Below are 19,463 nucleotides of genomic sequence, written 5' to 3'. Positions count from 1 at the left end.
ACTGATTGTGGTCTGTGAATTGGGAAGTTCAGGATCCAGTCACAGAGGGAGGAGCCGAGGCCCAGGCCACTGAGTTTGGAGATTAGTTTTGTGGGAATAGTGGTGTTAAAGGCAGAGCTGCAGTCAGTAAGTAGGTGTCTGACATAGGTGTCTTTGTTATCTAGGTATTCCAGGGTTGAGTGCAAGGCCAGGAAGATAGCATCTGCTGTGGACCTGTTGCAGCGGTAGGCAAACTATAGTGGATCTAGGGAGTTGGGTAGGCTGGAATTGATTTGTGCCATGACTACCTTTCGAAGCACTTCATAATGATGGATGTCGAAGCCACTGGGTCATAGTCATTAAGGCACGCTGCTTGGCTTTTCTTAGGTACTGGAATGATGGTCATCTTTTTGAAGCAGATAAGAACCTCAGATTGTTGTAAAGAGAGGTTATGAATACTCCCACCACCTGATCTGCACAGGATCTGAGTGCTCATCTGGGTACCCCATCTGGGCCCGTCACTTTCCTTGCATTGACCTTCGAGAAAGCTGCACTAACATCTGCAATGGTGAGCTCAGGTACAGGTTCATCTGAGGCTTCCAGGATGGAGGAACTGCTCTCGCTGACCTCTTGCTCAAAATGGGCTTAAAATGCATTGAGCTCATCAGGACGGGTTGCATTGGAGCTGGCAATTTTATATGCCTTCATCTTGTAGCCTGTTATGTCTTGCAGACCTTGCCGTAGTCGCAAGGGTCTGTGTGGGTAGCCTGGGACTCTACCTTGGTCTGGTATTGTCTTTTAGCATCTTTGATGGATTTCTTTAGATTATATCTGGCTTTCTTGTATAGGTCAGGGTCGCCTAACCTGATTGCCTCAGACCTAGACTTCAGTAAGCAGTAGCTATCCCTGTTTATTCATGGTTTCCAATTGGGAAACATGTGGATTTGCTTCTTTGGCACACAGAATGTTTCAAGGATTGTACAAATCTGTCAGAGAATCTTTTGGCTGATGGATGATAAGGTGCAGATTTTAATGCTGAATACCATTTATTTTGAGGTAATCCTGAAACTCTTGTGAAGTAATCAGTGAACCATTATTGCAATCTGTTCCGGTTTACCAAATATTGCAAACATTTTGTCAAGTTTTGTCAGATGTAGTAGATCTCATGATAACAATGTCAGGCCACTTGGATAATGGTGGTGCATTTCTTGTTCGTGAACATAGTCAACACTGTCCGTTTTTCTTCAAACTGGGCATTCAGACCAGGCCAGCAAAAATAACTCTGTGCTAATTCCTTCATTTGGGCTGTACCAGGATGTCCTTCATGTAGTTGTTCAAGAATTTTCCCATGCAGGATCAGAAAAATGATTACTCTGATTATCCACAATAGACACCCGCCTTGGAAGGTCAACTCAAGCTTTCTTGACACATACGGTTTCAAACCAGGATGCGGATGATCATTCCAGCCATCGTTCCTTTCAATACCTTGACCATTATCTTCCCCATCATGGGATCATTCCTAGTATGTCTCTGAACTTAAGAAGCTGTCATAGGCAAATTATCTACTAGGGAAAAGTAAAGAATATTAGCAGAATTAGTTGGTGACATCTGCTCAATAGGTAAAGTTAAGCATGATAATGCGTCAGCATTGGCATAGCATGCAGATTGACAATACTTTGTATGTTAAGACGCAGGCCAGAAACTGTAAGGTGTTTTATGAAGATAGCTTTGATCCTAAGTTTTTGAATTTATGCAGTGAGCATAAGTTGTTTCACTCCAGGGATGATTAAAGTGATCCACTGAAAGCTTTTACCAAACAAAGTTTATTTAAGAATACAATTAAATTATAAGAACAAAGAACAAAGAAAATTACAGCACATGAGCAGGCCCTTCAGTCCTCCAAGCCTGCACCGACCATGCTGCCTGACTTACCTAAAAGCCCCTACTCTTCCGGGGACCATATACCTCTGTTCCCATCCTATTCATGTATTTGTCAAGATGCCCCTTAAAAGTCACTAACGTAACGTAACTGCCTTGTAGATCTCCTTTAAACTTGCACCTCACACCTTAAACCTGTGCCCCCTAGTATTTGACTCTTCTACCCTGGGAAAAAGCTTCTGACTATCCAGTCTGTCCATGCCTCTCATAATCTTGTAGACTTCTATAAGGTCGCCCCCTCAACCTCCGTCATTCCAACGAGAACAAACCAAGTTTCTCCAACCTCTCCTCATAGCTGATGCTCTGCATACCAGGCAACATCCTGATAAATTTTTCCTGTACCCTCTCCAAAGCCTCCACATCCTTCTGGTAATGTGGCAACCAGAATTGACCACTGTATTCCAAATGCGGCCTAATTAAGGTTCTATAAAGTTGCAACATGACTTGCCAACTTTTAAACTCAGTGACCTGGCCGATGAAGGCAAGCATGCCGTATGCCTTGTTGACTACCTTCTCCACCTGCATTACCACTTTCAGTGACCTGTCTACCTATACACCCAGATCTCTCTGTCTATCAGTACGCTTAAGGGTTCTGCCATTTACTGCATTTTTTTTCTGTATTAGACCTTCCCAAATGCAATACCTCACATTTGCCCTGATTAAACTCCATGTGCCACCTCTCCGCCCAAGCATCCAACTGATCTGTACCCTGCTGTATCCTTTGATGGTCCTTATCACTATCTGAAAATCCACCAACCTTTGTCTGTTAACTTACTAATCAAACCAGTTACATTTATATATATTACTACCAGCAAAGGTCCCAGCACTGACCCCTGAGGAACGCCACTTGTCACAGCCTCCATTCAGAAATGCACCCTTCCACTGCTACCCTTTGTCTTCCTTAACCCAGCCAGTTTTGTATCCAGCTTGCCAGTTCACTTCTGATCCCATGAGACTTCACCTTCTGCACCAGTCTTCCATGAGAGACCTTGTCAAAGGTCATACTGAAGTCCAATTACTGCCCTACCCTCATCAATCATCTTCGTCACTTCCTTGAAAAACTGGATCAAATTAGTGAGACACGACCTCCCCTTCACAAAACCATGTTGCCTCTCACTAATACATCCACTTATTTCCAAATGGGAATCAATCCTGTCTCAAAGAATCCTCTCCAATAATTTCCCTACCACTGATATAAAGCTCACCGGCCTGTAATTACCTGGATTATTCTTGCTGTGCTTCTTAAACGAAAGCACAACATTGGCTATTCTCCAATCCTCTGGGACCTCCCCTGAAGCCAGTGAGGATGCAAAGACTTCTCTCAACCCCCAACAATTTCCTCTTTTGCCTCTCTCAGTATTCTGGGCTATATCCCATCAGGCTCTGGGGACTTATCTACCTTAATGTTTCTCAAGAATCCCAATACCACCTCCTTTTTGATCTCGACATGACTCAAACTATCGACACACCCTTTCCCAGACTCATCATCCACCAAGCCCTTCTCTTTGGTGAGTACTGATGCAAAATACTCATTTAATACCTCACCCATTTCCTCTAGCTCCATGCATAGATTCCCTCCCTTGTCCTTGAGTGGGCCAACCCTCTCCCTGGCTACTCTCTTGCTCTTTATATATGTATAAAAAGCCTTGGGATTTTCCTTAATTCTGCTGGCCAATGCTTTTTTGTGGTCCCTTTTAGCCCTCCTTACTCATTGCTTAAGTTTCTTTCCACTTTCCTTGTATTCCACATTTGCTTCGTGTGTTCCCAGCCTCCTGGCTTTGACAAATGCTTCCTTTTTCACTTTGACTAGGCTCACAACATCTCTCGATATCTAAGGTTCCCAAAACGTCATCCTTACAGGAATGTGCCGGTCCTGAATCCTTATCAACTTACACTTGAAAGCCTCCCACATGCCGGATGTTGATTTGCCCTCATACATCTGCCCCCAAACTACATTGTTGTAGTTAGCGTTCCCCCAGTTTAGCACCTTAAATGAAGGACTACACATTTCTTTATCCATCAGTACTTTAAAGCTTACTTCATATAATAAAAATATTTAACATTACTTTTACTACTTATAATATAATAAATTAAGAAATCACTGGATAGTCAGAGACACTGCCACCAGTTTGAAACAGCAACTCACAACAGAATTTCAAACTTCAGAGAGAGGACAAGAGATACTGCTTTTTGTATGAAGTCCAAACAGTATCTGAGAAAAATGAAACCAAAACCTTTTCTGCGGAAAAAGCATTCTCCAAGCATCAACTGACCTGTCAATTACGTTCCACCCAGCAATTTCAAAAGTATCATTAAACCCCAGGACACCACATTAGGCCAGATTAAAAATAAGCATGATGCTCATTATTATTGCTTCAGTAACAGTTACAGCACACCGGTTACAGACAAAACAGTGCCAAAATAAAATGCTAGGAGCTGCTTCAAAAACCTGCAAAAGAACATGATTAAAAATACATTTCTTGCCCAGTATTATCACAATATCATAGGAGTATGCAGTGACCATCAGTGATCATCTTTGTAATCAGCTTGCAACTAATCAACCCATACCTTTTATATGGCCCAAATATAGGAGTTAAGGATCGCTGATCAGTCTATAATATGAAATAACAATATCAATAATGATGAAATCTTTGTATGGCAAAAATTATACGCAATGCTTTTTTTTCTGGCTGAGCATAGTTAGATTCAGCACTGGTCAGAGTAAGCAAAGCAAACGCTATAGGTCATTCTTCTCCTAGAGGCATAATATGTGAAACTACTGCCCTACTTCGCAAGGTGAAATATTGCAAGCAAGCTGTAATAGTAGATTAAAATGAACCAATACTTCAGACTTACGCAGCTATTGAAAGGGTAACCCTTAATTCCCTTGTCTATCAGAAATCTATCTATCCGTGACTTAAATATATTCAACAAGGTAGCCTCCACCACTTCAATGGGCAGAGAATTCCAGAGATTCACCATCCTTTGAGTGAAGAAGTTCCTCCTCAACTCCGTTCTAAACTGCCACCCCCCTTATTTTGAGGCTGTGCCCTCTAGTTCTGTTTTCCTTTCTAAGCGGAAAGAATGTCTCTACCTCTACCCTATCTAGCCCCTTCATTATCTTGTAAGTCTCTATAAGATCCCCCCTCAGCCTTCTAAACTCTAACGAGTACAGGCCCAGTCTATTCAGTCTCTCCTCATAAGCTACGTTCTTGATGAAACAAAATTCTGATTTGTTGCCAGTTTTCTTTTTGTAATGTCCTAACAATGTTAGGAGTTGTGGTTTTTAAACAGAAAGGATACAATTTGCACACATAGAGCCAAAAACAACAGACTTTATTGAAGGAGTTGCAGTCTGTGCAGCGTTTGCTAATTAAAGCAGCAGCTTGTACAACACCCTAATGATATCATCGGCAAATAATGTGACCAGCTCTCGAAAGCAATCATGCAGCTATTTAAATATTTAAACAAGATGGTTTGATTGGATATTATGTTTTTGTTGCCAAATACCACATAATGGTTGCAAGCATTTTAGTTCAGTTTCAGATATTAACGTAAGAACATGATGTTTATCTGGAAAGAATGGAACTGATAGCCAAGGAACAGACTTTGCGACAGAGAATGAGAGCAATTACTTCAAACTTCCCTGTTTAGTTAGAGGAAATTTCTATTCATCAAGTATTAGATGTCAGACAAAGAGTGTTTTAGAAGCACTGGAGTGACCGTGAGAGATGGTGGTACAACAGAGCTGTGCATCTTTAGAATACATGTTGATGTGCTTATCTAGAAACTGGAGAAACTTGATAAATACATGAAGGAAAAGGGCAAAATTAAGTGACTAGGGTGAGAGTAAGTTAATTTGCAACATAAATACAAACATAGACCTGTTGGGCTGAGTTTTTGTTTCTTTGCTGTAAACCTGATGCAATTCAATGTAATTTTGCTGATTTTCAACTCCTGTGTAATTTTCAAAGATAATGATAAAACAGTTATATTTCAATAGTTGAAATATATTTTTGGGAATTTATGTTTAGGACCTTCCAGAACAATGGAACAATACAAAGAAAATTTCTGTTATTTGCAAGCATGCTGTGGCACCTTTGCAAGCTAATGAAGTTAATGTCATTAGAAGGAAGTGTTTAAGATTTGAGGTAAGAGATTCTTCAATAAACTGATAGTTATTGCCATAAAAATAAAATCCCTTTATGATTTAAACCTAATGTTTATCCAGTTATTTTAAATGTTATGTGTCTGGTTAATTTAGAAAGGAGTGAGCACTTTAAAACATTTTAAGCTTTTGTTTGTAGTAGTAGTTTTAGCGGAGGTGCTGCAAAATAATTTAGGACCTACCCTCTCAGGTTTGCCTTGCTGACAGATCACTTCAGGTCTATTGATCTGAAGGGCTCAATCACAAAGCATACCAGCAATTTGATTGAACACCTCTATGTCTTGGTAGCTTGTGAGCAACAATTGAAAAAAGTGTTCTATTCTAGAAAATCAGTTGGTGAAGAACTGGAAGCATATCTTTACATAATTTTAGAAGCATTTTTTATTATATCTCTAACTACACCTTACAAACATATACCTCCTAACCCAGCAACCACAGTTTTAGTCTGTTATTATGACAGTTATAACAAACTCAGAGCCACATTTGAAAGAGGCACTGCAAACCCACTATAACAGTCCCCCAAGGAAACTTAAATCAAATTAAAATTAGATTTCCAGGATATGAATGTACTCCAGTTCCCTTGGTGCACACCATTTGCAGATGGCCTCAAATTTACCAGTGGACATTGTGTGTTCTCTCTCCGGGGACACCTGGGTGTGGCTGTAGCCATGGAACAGAGGCAGCCAATCAAATGTGTGTATATTTCTAAGGGGCTTAACTAGATACCTACAGTTAATATACAAATTATATTGACTACAGTTAATATAGAAATCCCAGATCGTTTTCTCATTCTTCAAATATAAATTAGAGTTAATGGGGTGTATTTTCTTGCCCCACCTGCCATGGGAGTCGTAGTGGGTGGCGCGGGGGGGACCATGCAAAGATCCATTGACCTCGGACAGGAACTTCTGGTCTTGGGGCAAGAGTGGCCAGAAAATCCTGTCCAAAATGCATAACCAAAATTTCAAAAGAAATTAATATCTCCATGTTCTGTACAAAGCATTATATCATGAACAAGGGTGGATTTATAGTTCTTTGGGACCCTGTGCTCAGCTTCACTTCCAGACTCCTCCCCCTTCCTCCACCGAAGTCAACGTCTCGCACGCATTCTCTCTTCCCAACTCCTCAAGTACATTCTCATTTCCCCATCCCACGCATACACTCTCCTTTCCCCCCAACCCTTGCACACACTTCCTCTTCTCCCTCACGCCAACACACACTCTTTCTTCCTTTCACTCTACACACAACTGCTCTTCCTCCACCCTTCATACACTCTTCCTTCTCCCCACCCCCTTCACACTCACTCTCTCTGCTTGCCACCACCAGTGATGTAATTGCAAATCTTGAGGTGCACGAACTGTAAGAAAATGTGTTGGCCAAATAATTTCTCAGTCTTCCATTATATTACTTTCCTATGTATTAATCATTTGAATTCTTAAAATCAGTAAAGTTATGCTTTTAAAGTGAAAAATAGTGCCAATTGGCTTTTTATTTTGAACCATGAATCATTGCTAGAAATTCATTATGCAACAGTTCAATTGCGTAATTCAAGCTTATTAAACATGAATTATAGAGCTTTACCAAAGAGATGTGGAACAAATATAGTGCTGCCAATATGTATTCCTTTTTCAATTGCAGTTTTCCACTCACTGTAGTTGACAGGATTCTCAACTGTGTCCAACCCATGCCCCGGGCCACTCCTCGCATCTCCTCCCTTCCCTCCCAAAACCAGGATAGGGTCCCTCTTGTCCTCACTTTTGATCCCGCCAGCCTCCGCATTCAAAGGATCATCCTCTGCCATTTCTGCCAAATCTGGCATGCTGCCACTACTCAGCACACCTTCCCCTCACTCCCCCATGTCAGCATTCTGCAGGGGCCGTTCCCTCCGGGACACCCTGTTCCACTCCTCCATCACACCCAACATCTCGCTCCCTGCTCATGGCTCCTTCCCATGCAATCGTAGAAGGTGCAACACTCGCCCTTTGCCTCTTCTCTGCTCACCATATGAGCAGAGTGTGTGTGCCCACACACTCCTTTAAAGTGAAGCAGCACTTCATGCGCACTTCCTTCAATCTGTTTTATTGAATTTGCTGCTCCCAGTGCAGTCTAGTCTATGTTGGAGAGCCCAAACATAGACTGGGTGACCGCTTTACAGAACACCTTTGGTCCGTCCGCCAGCAGGAGCTAGATCTTCTTGTCGCTTGCCACTTCAACACACACCATCCTGCTCCCCTGTCCATTTGTCTGTCCTTGGCCTTTTGCAGTGTTCAGTACAAACTGGAGGAACAGCAACTCACCATCCAACTGGGCACTTTACAGCTTTTTGAACTGAACACTGAGCTCAACAACTTCAGAGCCTCTCCCCTCCAGCTCCATCTCTTTTCCATTTATTTTATTTCATTTCTTTTTTTCATCTCATTTATCCATTTTTTATCACCCTCATTCTCACCTCCATTTTTCTACTTCTCCATTCTCGCTCTCCATCTTACCAACCACCCCTGTCCGCCCGTCCCCCTGTCCCCCATCCCCCACCCCTTTCAGGATAACTGTCACATTCCTCAAGCAGTCCCTTATAAATCTGTATCTCTGTTCTGCTATTCACACATTTTGATCACTTAATGGACACTTTTAGCATCTTTCTCAGCCTTATCATCAGTTGTCCAATTATAAACCCCACTCTCGTAGTATAAATTTCATCTGATTTTCTTTGCTCTGAGCTCTAACGAAGGGTCATCCAGACTCGAAATATTTGTTCTATTCTCTTTCCACAGATGCTGCCAGACCTGCTGAGATTTTTCAGTTTTTCTGTTTTTGTTAAAGAGTTCAGTTAATGGACTGAATGGCCTACTCTTGTTCACGTGTTCTTGTTTATATATCAGTTAATTGGATTCTGTGAAAGTAGGCATGCATCAAGCCCTTTCTCCAGTCAACTGAAACTAGTCCATATTTCAAAGAACTATTAGTCAGTTAATTTAGTGGCTCACATAGTAACTCTCTGATTTTCTCCAGCATTCAAAGGTTAAGTGTTATCACGTCCAGCAATCTGATCAATCTTCTGTAACTCGAGCCATATTAAGGCAATTTATGCATTTATATTTAATAAGTCCCTATCTAAAATATTTATATCTATTGCTGTATCATCTTCAACAGTGAAAATTAATACAAAACATATATTTACATTTCAGCTATATCCTACTCCTCAATCCTCACCACTATGCTAAACCTTTCAAAGGACCTATGTGGCTTTTTTGGCCACAAAATTTATAAAGCTTTACCATGGGAATGTCACCTGTTCAGTTTTTTATATATATAAAATGCATTTTTGGTATTCAACTGTGGCTGAGTTTCAACTATATATTCGTACATGCCATTTTACCAATATTTTATATTTTATGAAACATTTATTTCTGAGGCTATCTGCTGACTATGTAAATAACTATATTTCCATCAACCAGCACACTCAATCTCCATTTCTGATACCTTTCTTTATGCCTGAAAATTGAACCCATCCTTACAGTGGGTACAGTCTGTTATATGCAGAAATAGCTTTCTCAATCAATGAAATATGATACACTAATGTCATAATAGAGTATCTTTAAGAAATGTTTTTTTTTTAAATCATCATCTCTGCAGATCCCACAGTGAGTATTTCTCAGCCCACAGCCTTAGCTGAGATCACAATGGCATTGGGTTGACTACCAGATGTCTTTTTATTGCTCCTTAAGTGGCTTGGATGGGAGTTGTTTGTTTTTACTTTGGGGATTTTTTATAACACTGCATTGTTAGGTGGAAAAAAGCTAATTGCCAGGTCAGGTGATAGAAGTTCTTTCATTTTCAGTTCTGAGCTACAGTTTAATTTTTTAGAAGGGACAACCAGCTGAAAGAAAGTGTTTTCTCGCTCTTCCTGTTGCTTTGGAAATTCTGCTGGTTATCTCGAAAGCAAGGTCGTGCCTTCTTGCAGTAAACATTCTGTAGCTGGTGACTTGAGCAGAGATTCTCTCCCTGCTGTTCTGAGAAGCTGATTTGACTTCAGCTCATTCTGAGAGAATCCAGAAGACTGCAGACTTCAACCAAAGGACTCAATTTCCAGTATCATGTGAGTAGTAGTCTTTGTTATGTTGAACTTGTTTAAAGGATTTTGTTTCTGGAAGGCTTAAGTTTTGATTGGTTAAGGGTTATACATTATAAAGGTTGTTTTTATTTCTTGTTTGTAATTGATAAAAGTTATTGCTAATTTTCTTACTATACATGTTAACTATATTCTTAAATAAACTTTGTTTGATAAAAGCTCCCAAGTGGTTCATTCGAATCATACCTGAAGTGAAACATTTCATGCTTATTCTAACCAAATTCAAGATGCAAGACTTATGATTCAGACGGGTTTCATACAACATTTGGAGTTTCTGACTTGAACCATAACACTATTGATATGAATTTAGTGGTTTTTAGGACACTGAATGTTCCTATCTGAAACAGTGGCAGAATGAGACTCCATCACATGTTTCATAGCTGAAATTCTGAAAAAGAAAGCAATGAGAAATAGGACAATGTGAATAATTCCTTCTGAGAGCTGTGCAGTGACAATGATGGGCCAAGTAGCTTCATGTATTTGTGCTGTGAAATTCTAGTTTCCACATGGAAAGCAGATGTCATTTCAGGAGTACTACTACTAACTAAATCCATTATTTCCTAACAGGTTGAACAGGGAAAGAAAATCTCACCTACACTCTCAACTATGTTTTCCCTATCATGTTACCAATTGATTAAGATAACATGTCCTAATACTTGACCAATTATCAGCTAATTTTAGGCATTATGGTTATGCCTCAAGTAGGATAAATGGAACAATTGATAAAACAACCACGAGATTCTCAAAGAGCCCGCTCGGGCACATGATTTATCTAATTTAAATTCCTGAAATCTGGTGTCAGCCACTGTTGCATGACAGATCTACAACTTCTATCAGGCAGTGCAGGATAGATTTTCCCTGATTGCGTACTGTCACTCCTCACTGCCTATGCCACAAGCTATATGGGTGATGTACTTGGGTATCCCAAAACTATGAAAGGTACTTGGAATGCCAGTTCTTATGAGTGATTTTTTAAAAAATTTGGTATAATGTGAGGAAAAATACAAAAATCAGTGAGGAAAAGATCCAGTCTTCTAACAATTCAAATAAGGGAATGTTAATTAACATGTAAAGACATACTACGAAAAAGACCACAATACAAAGCAAAGATACACTTAACTACAGTAATTAAACACAGACACAGTATGTTCTGGAAATAACCCCATTCCCATCTATCTATGTTCCTGACAATGTCCCTTGTCCTACATTCATGAAAATCTAGGCCACACACAATTCTAACATTATGAGCAAATACATTATACATCGAGAATAATAGCCAAACTATACAGAAATGTTTATTCAGTATCTTGCAAAGATTGTTCAGTGAAATACTCCTTGGCAGTTCGTGGAAGATAATTTAGCAAAGAGCCAAACAGAAGTCAACAGTCTGTAAAACCAGGGTGAGCAATTACAAAGGAGAAAAAAAAACAAAATAATAAACAGAAGATATTGTAACCAGTCTAACTCTATATTCTGAATCCAGCAAATAGTTACCAACCACAAGTTATCTTTAAGTTTAGGAAGTTTTTTGTCAGTTCAGCATAGTTTCTCCCTGAGGTTTACAAATCAGCAGCTTTTAGCCCAGAACTTTGCTTTCTGGGAGAGTTCCACGTTCTAGCTTGGCGTTGTTATTACTGTAACTGTTTTCTAGCTGCTCTTCCTTGCCTTCACTTCTCCTCTCATCACAGAACTATCCAGATATTGATATACCATATTTTACTTTTGATCTTCTATCTAAATGACACACTTTAGAAGCCACTTTTAGCATATAAGTGTAAATTATTCTTATCTCCCCACTTTGAACTTATTTTTTCTACAGTTTTCACACCTGAAATTCTGTACTCTACACCTGAAATTCTATACTCTATTGTTCTCCACTTCACCAAAGTAAGTATCTCTTTATCCCAATTCCAAGCTAATTTGCATATCAAAATGGGCGCCACAGTAGCACAGTGGTTAGCACTGCTGCTTCACAACACCAGAGACCTGAGTTTGAATCCCCGCTTAGGTCACTGTCTGTGTGGAGTTTGCACATTCTCCCTGTGTCTGTGTGGGTTTCCTCCGGGTGCTCCAGTTTCCTCCCACAGTCCAAAGATGTGTGGGCGAGGTTGATTGGCCATTCTAAATTGTCCCTTAATGTCCTGGGATGCATAGGTTAGACGTATTAGTGGGTAAATATGTAGGGATATGGGGATAGGGCCTGGATGGAATTGTGGTTGGTGCAGACAGGAATGGCCTCTTTCTGCACTGTAGGATTCTATGATTCTATAAAAACCCCTCCAGACAGCTGTACTCTTATCAATTCCTTTTTCATCCCATTCTTCAAACTTTATTTTATCCAAGCCTTCTTAATCTTTATTTTAACCAAATTCTTAGCTCTTTACTGACGATATTTGACACCTCCTCCACTTTTAAAACAAAGCTTCATAATTTAAAAGGCGATTTCATTTCTCAACCACTTCTCACCAGTTTTACCTAACCTAACGTTACAAAGATCCAAAAGCAAGCATTAACATAAAATAGACCATAATGTATTTACACACAAGGTCCACAATAATTATTTTACACTCATGATAGATTCCTAAGGGCCTGGCCTCGTTGGGTTGTCTCCTGCAAAACAGGATGTATAGGTGAGTACAAGTTATCTGGGCTGATTGCAGCTTACTTAAGATAGGTCAAATGATTGAAGGTTATGAGGCTCCTCAGTTGTGCGGTACATCCCATCCTGGCTGTCAGTCACCGTTCGCTTCTCTGATGCTTGTTATAATTCAGGTCAGTAACTCCAAAGTGTGTTATGATGTCCACCTGGTTCATTAGTTTTCCAATTGAATTTGGCTAGGGTAAGCATGAGATGTTTCACTTCAGGTAGGATTTAGGGAGCTTTTATCAAACAAAGTTGATTTAAGAATAGAGTTAACATGAATAGAAAGAAAATTAGCAATACCTTCTACCAATTTCACTAAGTAGTCTCACTACAACAGGTTAAAGTCCAATAGGTTTATTTGGTAGCATGAGCTTTTGGAGCACTTCCCCTTCATCAGGTGATTTTTACCAATTACAACCAAGAAAAAAAACAACCATGATATTGTATAACCCTTAATAAATGTATGCAATGTTCCGAAAACTTTTCAATACAAAACCCTTGCCACAGGTTTAGCACATAAAATACGAATGCTCACGTGATGCTGGAGTATAATCCCTTGGTTTGATGCTGCGGTTTACTTGAGACATACACACATACACACACACAAGCTTGGAGTCAAACAGCTTCCCAAAGCACCTGGGGGAGAGAGAGAGAGACTCTCTAGGCAAATCACCACCAACAGCAGATTTTGCACTCCAGGAAGGCAAAAAGCCTTGCTTCCAGCTAGCTAGCAGAATTTCTAATACCAGGTAGAGAGAGAGAGTGAGAGAAACACTGCTTTTCAGTTGATGTTCACACCTCTTTTAAAGCCAATAGCCAAATTGAAAATGAAACCTTGAATTCACTATGAACAAACAATAACTGTCCAAAACACATGACCTGCCAACTAGTTTTCCTACTAATAATGCAAGGTCATGAAACAAATCCCAGAAAGTATCTAAGGCCCAAAGTAAAAATAAAACAAACCCCATTTAAGCCATTGAAGCAGCAAAAAAGGGCTTTCAACAGACAACTGAAGCCACAATGAAATCAAAAAGGCTAGCTTACAAATTGCAGAGAACATGATTCAAAAAAAATTCCTTAAGGTACACTAGCATCACACTCCCCTGACAGTTCCGTGGCTCACTCCTCAAATACATTGAAGTTGCGTAGCTCTGGGACCCCTTTTCATCCTTTCCTGTCTGTTATGGGTCATCTACTCCTGTGGGAGAATGTAGGAATTGAAGGACTGATGGATGGAAAGGCATGGGATGTCAGGGGTGGGAGCAATTGGGTGGGATATGTTGGGGCCATGCCTCAGCTGGCAGGGGCTATGAAAGGAGGGGTTCTACAGGGGTTGCTACCCTTTTTAAATAGTGGGACAATATTGGCAATCCTCCAATCCTTTGGGACCTCACCAGCGGCCAACAAGAAAACAAAGATTTCTGTTAGAGGCCCAGAAATTTCATCTCTTGTCTCCCTCAGTAATCTGGGATAGATGTTATCTGGCCCTGGGGATTTGTTTACCTTAATTCATTCATGAAATGCTGGCATCTTTGGCAATATCAGCTTCTGTTGCCCACCCCTAATTGTCCTTGAGAAGGTGATGGTCTTGGCCAAGCTAGCAATTAATCATTCCTAATCAATAATTGGTCATCCGGCCAGATTGTCTGTCCCTCTTTTGCAACTACATTTGCAGCCATCTGCCCTTGGGGAGGGAACATGCCATGTCCATTGGCATGCTTTGAGATCTTCCACAATCAGTGTGCAACGCAAGAGCTGGATTGCCACCTCACTCCACAAAATTACATTTTGATTCAGTAGCTAAATTTCCTTTAAGGTTTTTGTCTTTCATTATATTACTCCTTAGAGGCCATCACTTCAAATTTTTGTGAATTTGTCCATCTGTTTATTGTCTCTGTTGAAATGAGAAGGTGCTGGCGAGTTAAGATAGGGTCACATTGAAAAATAAATTGTGAATCACTAGGATAGTCCTTTGCTTTGCCTGTATATAATTCATTATTACTGACATTTGCTTGCTTACAGTCTACACATATCAAGTATAATTCAGTTATTTTTTTCATTGTTCTACGTGTCATTTTACCAAATAAGTTTCCAAAGTTTTAAATGGTGTGCGCGAAATGCTTGAACGTCTAAACATTCTCTCTGGGATTGTCTTTGCATCTTATTTTACAAGTAAGGCTTTGGGCAGGATTTTCTAATCCTTCCCCCGGCGGGATCTTCTGGTTTCATTAAAGGCCAACTCACTCACGGTAGTTTCCTCGATGATGGGTGGGCAAGCCACACAAAACTCTATAGTCTTTGGCGAGACTGAAAGTTCCCATTGGTGACCAATAGCGAACCGATTCTGCCACCAGTAAACCTGTGCAGGAGGGCAAAAAAATCCCAGCTGTTACAGTAAAATCTACTTTGCATGTTGATTTCTTTTTTTTCTGCAGATCAACCAACATGGTTTTCGACAAAAGTTTAAAGCGAAGGCTCCATTCAAGTTTGACAATCCAAATCCATATAAGGCTTTGGATAAGGTAATTGTTAATTTGTATTTTATTCAATTGGCTTGAAATTGTTCTGCACCATAATATTCTTCAGCTAGCTGCATATGCCAAGAAAGCATAATAAATCATACCACAACTAATCTAGGCTGGATAAAAATTCAGGAAAATCTATTTTTCACATTTAGTCCCTTCTTTTTATGTACATTAACAAAAATTAATTATTGTTTAACTCTCATTCAGCTATCTCAATTTGCTGTTTGATGGATGAGAATTAAGGAGATAGTACAAGATGAAGACCTAGGACTGGAATGGCTCACTGGATATTATATGATTGGTTCAGGAACAATTGCAAAGACATTGATATACCTGAACAATAACTTGTTTACTAGATGAACATAACTATTTACTGATATAGATGGCTACAGGTGTTACTCAATCAAGCCTTTTCTTTGTGGGCCCTTAGCCATGTGAATCCATATTGTAGTGCAACCAGTCTGTATGATGAACGTGCTGAAAGAAAGTCCTTATTCTTCTTCTTCTTCAGAGTTTTAAGCGTAGAATGTTTCACTGTTGGATTGGGCGTACTTGGGAAACTGGTGAGATTCTTGGTGAAATGTTTGAAGTAGCCATTGGCAAATTGCACACATTGTCGGATACCACCTGGCCTAGGTGTTTTATGTTGTAAAGACTTCTTTCAATGATATAATGGGTAACTCAGTGTTCATAGTGTGTAAATATTTCACCTTGATCCAACTGGAGAAGTTCTTGTGATGATAAGGAAGGATTACCTGTTTTACATAAAGGGCAGAATTTTCCCGTCCTGCCTGCCATGGGAATCGTAGTGTGTGGGACACAGACCATGCAAACATAGGTATTGCGGCAAGCAGTGGCAGAAAATCCCACCCAAAGTGATCCATTTCCAGATGTTCCATGGTGGGGAACTGAGTGGGGATGAGGGGCTCCCTTTGGTCTGTTTTGTGCATCATTCATAGCCAACTTCAATATTCTCATCCACCATACTGCAGACTGGGCTCATGCTCTACAAGCTGTGGTGCCTTTGTGGCACTGTAGGTTCTTTCCAGAACTCTAAGTTGAAGTGAGAAGGTAATTGCCAACCACTCGTCATACCCCAGCAGATCATCAATTATGATAAAATGTTTTCATTCTTGAAAGTATACTTTCTTTATCAGTATGCTGTTATGCTCAACTTTTTGTGTAAACAAATACAGTGACCATCCTGCATTTGCTGTTGTCATATTTGTTGTAGCTCTCTGGATCTTAGTTTCAAGATGCCACAAACTTGGGTAGGACACTGCCTCGTTAACCACATTGACATCCTGTATTGCTGGACAGTTGACTGTGGCCCCAGACAACATGTCTACAATTGTTTGTAACTTGCTCTCTCATACACTATAACGTAAGCAAAACACATTAATTGCCAGAAGAATATCTGTAATGTTGGAGGCTTACTGGCAAGATCCTTTTCATCCAGTAATGAAAGTAATGATTTGTGGTTCTTGATGACTACTTTCAATCTGATGATATAGTCAGTGACTTTCTCACAAGCCCAACTGACTGTGAGAACCTCCTTCTCGAGACTACACACTTAATTTCTGTTTCACATAGTGCCCAAGATGTGTAATAGATTGGTCAATGGAGCCAGTTGAATTCAGTTGTTAGTGAAATGGACTGCACCCAATCCTGCACATGGGGCATCAGCTGCAGTTGTGCTTCATAGAGACAGGTCATTGTGAGCCAAGATCTTTTGTGAGAGCAGCATGTCTTTAATCTTGCAGAATGCCTGCTCTTTGTACGCATCCAAACACCAGCTTGAGCCTTCTTCAACAGGTGTCTCAAGGGCTCTGTGACTTGCATTAGGTTCAGTGCTAAATTTCAGAGCTGATTTATCATACCAAGGAATCATTCATGCTCTAGAATGAATAAGATGGTCAGTAATCTACTAAAGACCCTTGTTATCTGTGGATCATCTTATACCTGTGCTATTCACAATGTGGTCCAAAAAATCAAAAAGATAGTTTGGAGAATTCCCACTTACTGTTAAGTGTTCATCCTTCTTCCTGCAAATGGTTCAAGACAGTTTTAAGACTCAGTTCGTGTTCTTCAGTAGTTGTTCCGTGGATAAAGATATCCATGTGGTACATTATGCCTTTAAGTATAAAATTAAGGATTCGGAAACCACAAATGGCTGGGATTGGCAGTCGATTAATAATAAGAAACAATAGATTAGGTGTGATGCGTTAATTAATTAGTTAAAAAATATACGACCCATGATAGGTTTACTGAATCCAGAGGATGAACAGAGTATGTTGATCAATAGAATATGATAGCAGCCTTGTCAGGAATGGGAGATTCAGATGGACTGGTAATGGCCTGAGTCTCCATGTTTGAAGTCCCTGGGTTGGACTCCAACACTTCTTCCTTCCTTGCAGTGCTTGTTAGCCCTAGGGTCACTGCTTGAGACTGTGAGGCAGCTGGATTGAGCTTTAGAAGCCTCTCCATCCTCTGGCACTGCCAGTGCTGCAGGTTCGCCATTGTCAACATAATGGTTCTGACGCCTTCAGCCATGGCCCTTAGCAGTTAGGCAAAGCAGTAGATGCCCTTAGGCGTGCTCCTGCATGACTGGGCCAAGCTCTGATGCACATCAATAATTTTCCCTCAATGCTAGTGACACGGCCATATGTGACTGGGCCCTTGTGCCTGGGGCTGCAGTCATGGCCATCATTGTGTGGACCATGCCTTGGAAATCTTTTATCATGATATGGATATCTTGGCCCAGACTTTCCACTGCAGATGCCATGCTTGGGGCTAACTGGGTATAACTGCGAGATGAGGCCCCCAGACTTTTCCAGTTCCACCTGCATTTGTTGGAAGGTTGTTGGCACCCCCTCCTATAAAGTTTGGCTCTGCTTTTGTATATTGACCATTGCTGGAAAGAATGATTCCAGAGGCCCAGCATCTGCCTTGAGGTCAGCAGTTCTCAGGGGGACATCAGGCATCCGACTGGCTGCTCCCTTGGATGTTCGAGCCTTTACCCAATGTGCAATTGCAGCTCACCAAAGAGTGCCCCAGAGACTTGTCCACAAATGTTTGCCACTGAGGTGAGTGTTTCCATGCATGTGTGTGATACTGGTGAATGCAGTAATGAGATGTCTGTTTCCTTCCTAGAGCTGTGGCCCAGGTGGCTCATAGAGGTATGACGCCAGATGCAACCCTCATTAGCCTGGCAGCCTCTGATGGAGATCCCGCAAAACAAAGTACATGGGGTCAGCTGGTAGAGATATCAAGAGTTGGAGAATGACAGACTCTATTAAGATAGGTCATCAGGATCACGGTGTTTTGGGTTCTTACTTGCCTTCTGACCTCACAGAGAGTGAGAGATCAATCACTCTTGGGTCTCGCGCGCAATTTCCAGAGCCTAGTCATCAGGAGGAGTGAGGACTCATATCTCAGGCTTGTCCCTGCCCCTCTTTGCCTGTTCCCTCTTGTTGAGGGCAATCTTTGCATATGGGGACACAAAGGTGACAATGCAAGAGGTTGGTTGACCTGACTGGGATGGAGGGCTAATAGCTGGTGGTATGTGTGGGCATGAGGCCAGACTAATCAGGGAGTATGATGTAGAATGCATTGTGGGGATGGGTGATTCTGATGGGGATAGGGGATTTTGTGTGACAATGTTAGAAGGTGGTATGGTGGGACAGAAGGGGTATAAGGTGAGATGGCAGAAGTTAGGGACATGAATGGTGTCAACGGCAGGGAAGTAGGCACTCATCCTTGCAAACCAGAGTAGGTCATTCATCTTCTTGTGGCATTGCATGCCTGCCCTCCTGGTGAAGCTCCTGGTGCTTGCTGTCTTGGCCACTGCTTCCCATGCCTCCATGACGTAGGCTGTTGGCAGTCTCCTGCCAACCCTTGAGAAGAGAGTGGCCTTTTCTTCTTCAGAGCTTCCAGCATACTTTCCACCACTGATTCAACGAATTTGGATGCCGACTTTCTCTCTGCAACACTGTTGGTTGAAGTGAGAGTGCTGTTGAAGAAAGTACCGAAATAGTGCCTCTGCGTGTGGAGGGCAACATGTGAATCAGATATCTG

General features: G+C 41.0%; 1 protein-coding gene across 1 annotated transcript in view; it reads left to right on the top strand.

Moving 5' to 3' along the window:
• Window positions 1–19,463, top strand: part of LOC145356565 (dynein axonemal heavy chain 17-like) — an 811,195-nt gene that overhangs the window by 266,846 nt on the left and 524,886 nt on the right. Inside the window, exons 23-24 of the mRNA XM_080209339.1 lie at window positions 5,952–6,068; window positions 15,297–15,383. Of these exons, the coding sequence (XP_080065465.1) occupies window positions 5,952–6,068; window positions 15,297–15,383 (204 nt within the window). The remainder of the gene's footprint in view (window positions 1–5,951; window positions 6,069–15,296; window positions 15,384–19,463) is intronic.

This window comes from Carcharhinus amblyrhynchos, chromosome 21 (assembly GCF_965287045.1).
Source record: "Carcharhinus amblyrhynchos chromosome 21, sCarAmb.v2.hapA, whole genome shotgun sequence".
Lineage (NCBI taxonomy): Eukaryota > Metazoa > Chordata > Chondrichthyes > Carcharhiniformes > Carcharhinidae > Carcharhinus > Carcharhinus amblyrhynchos.
This window is presented reverse-complemented; position numbering and strand designations above follow the sequence as displayed.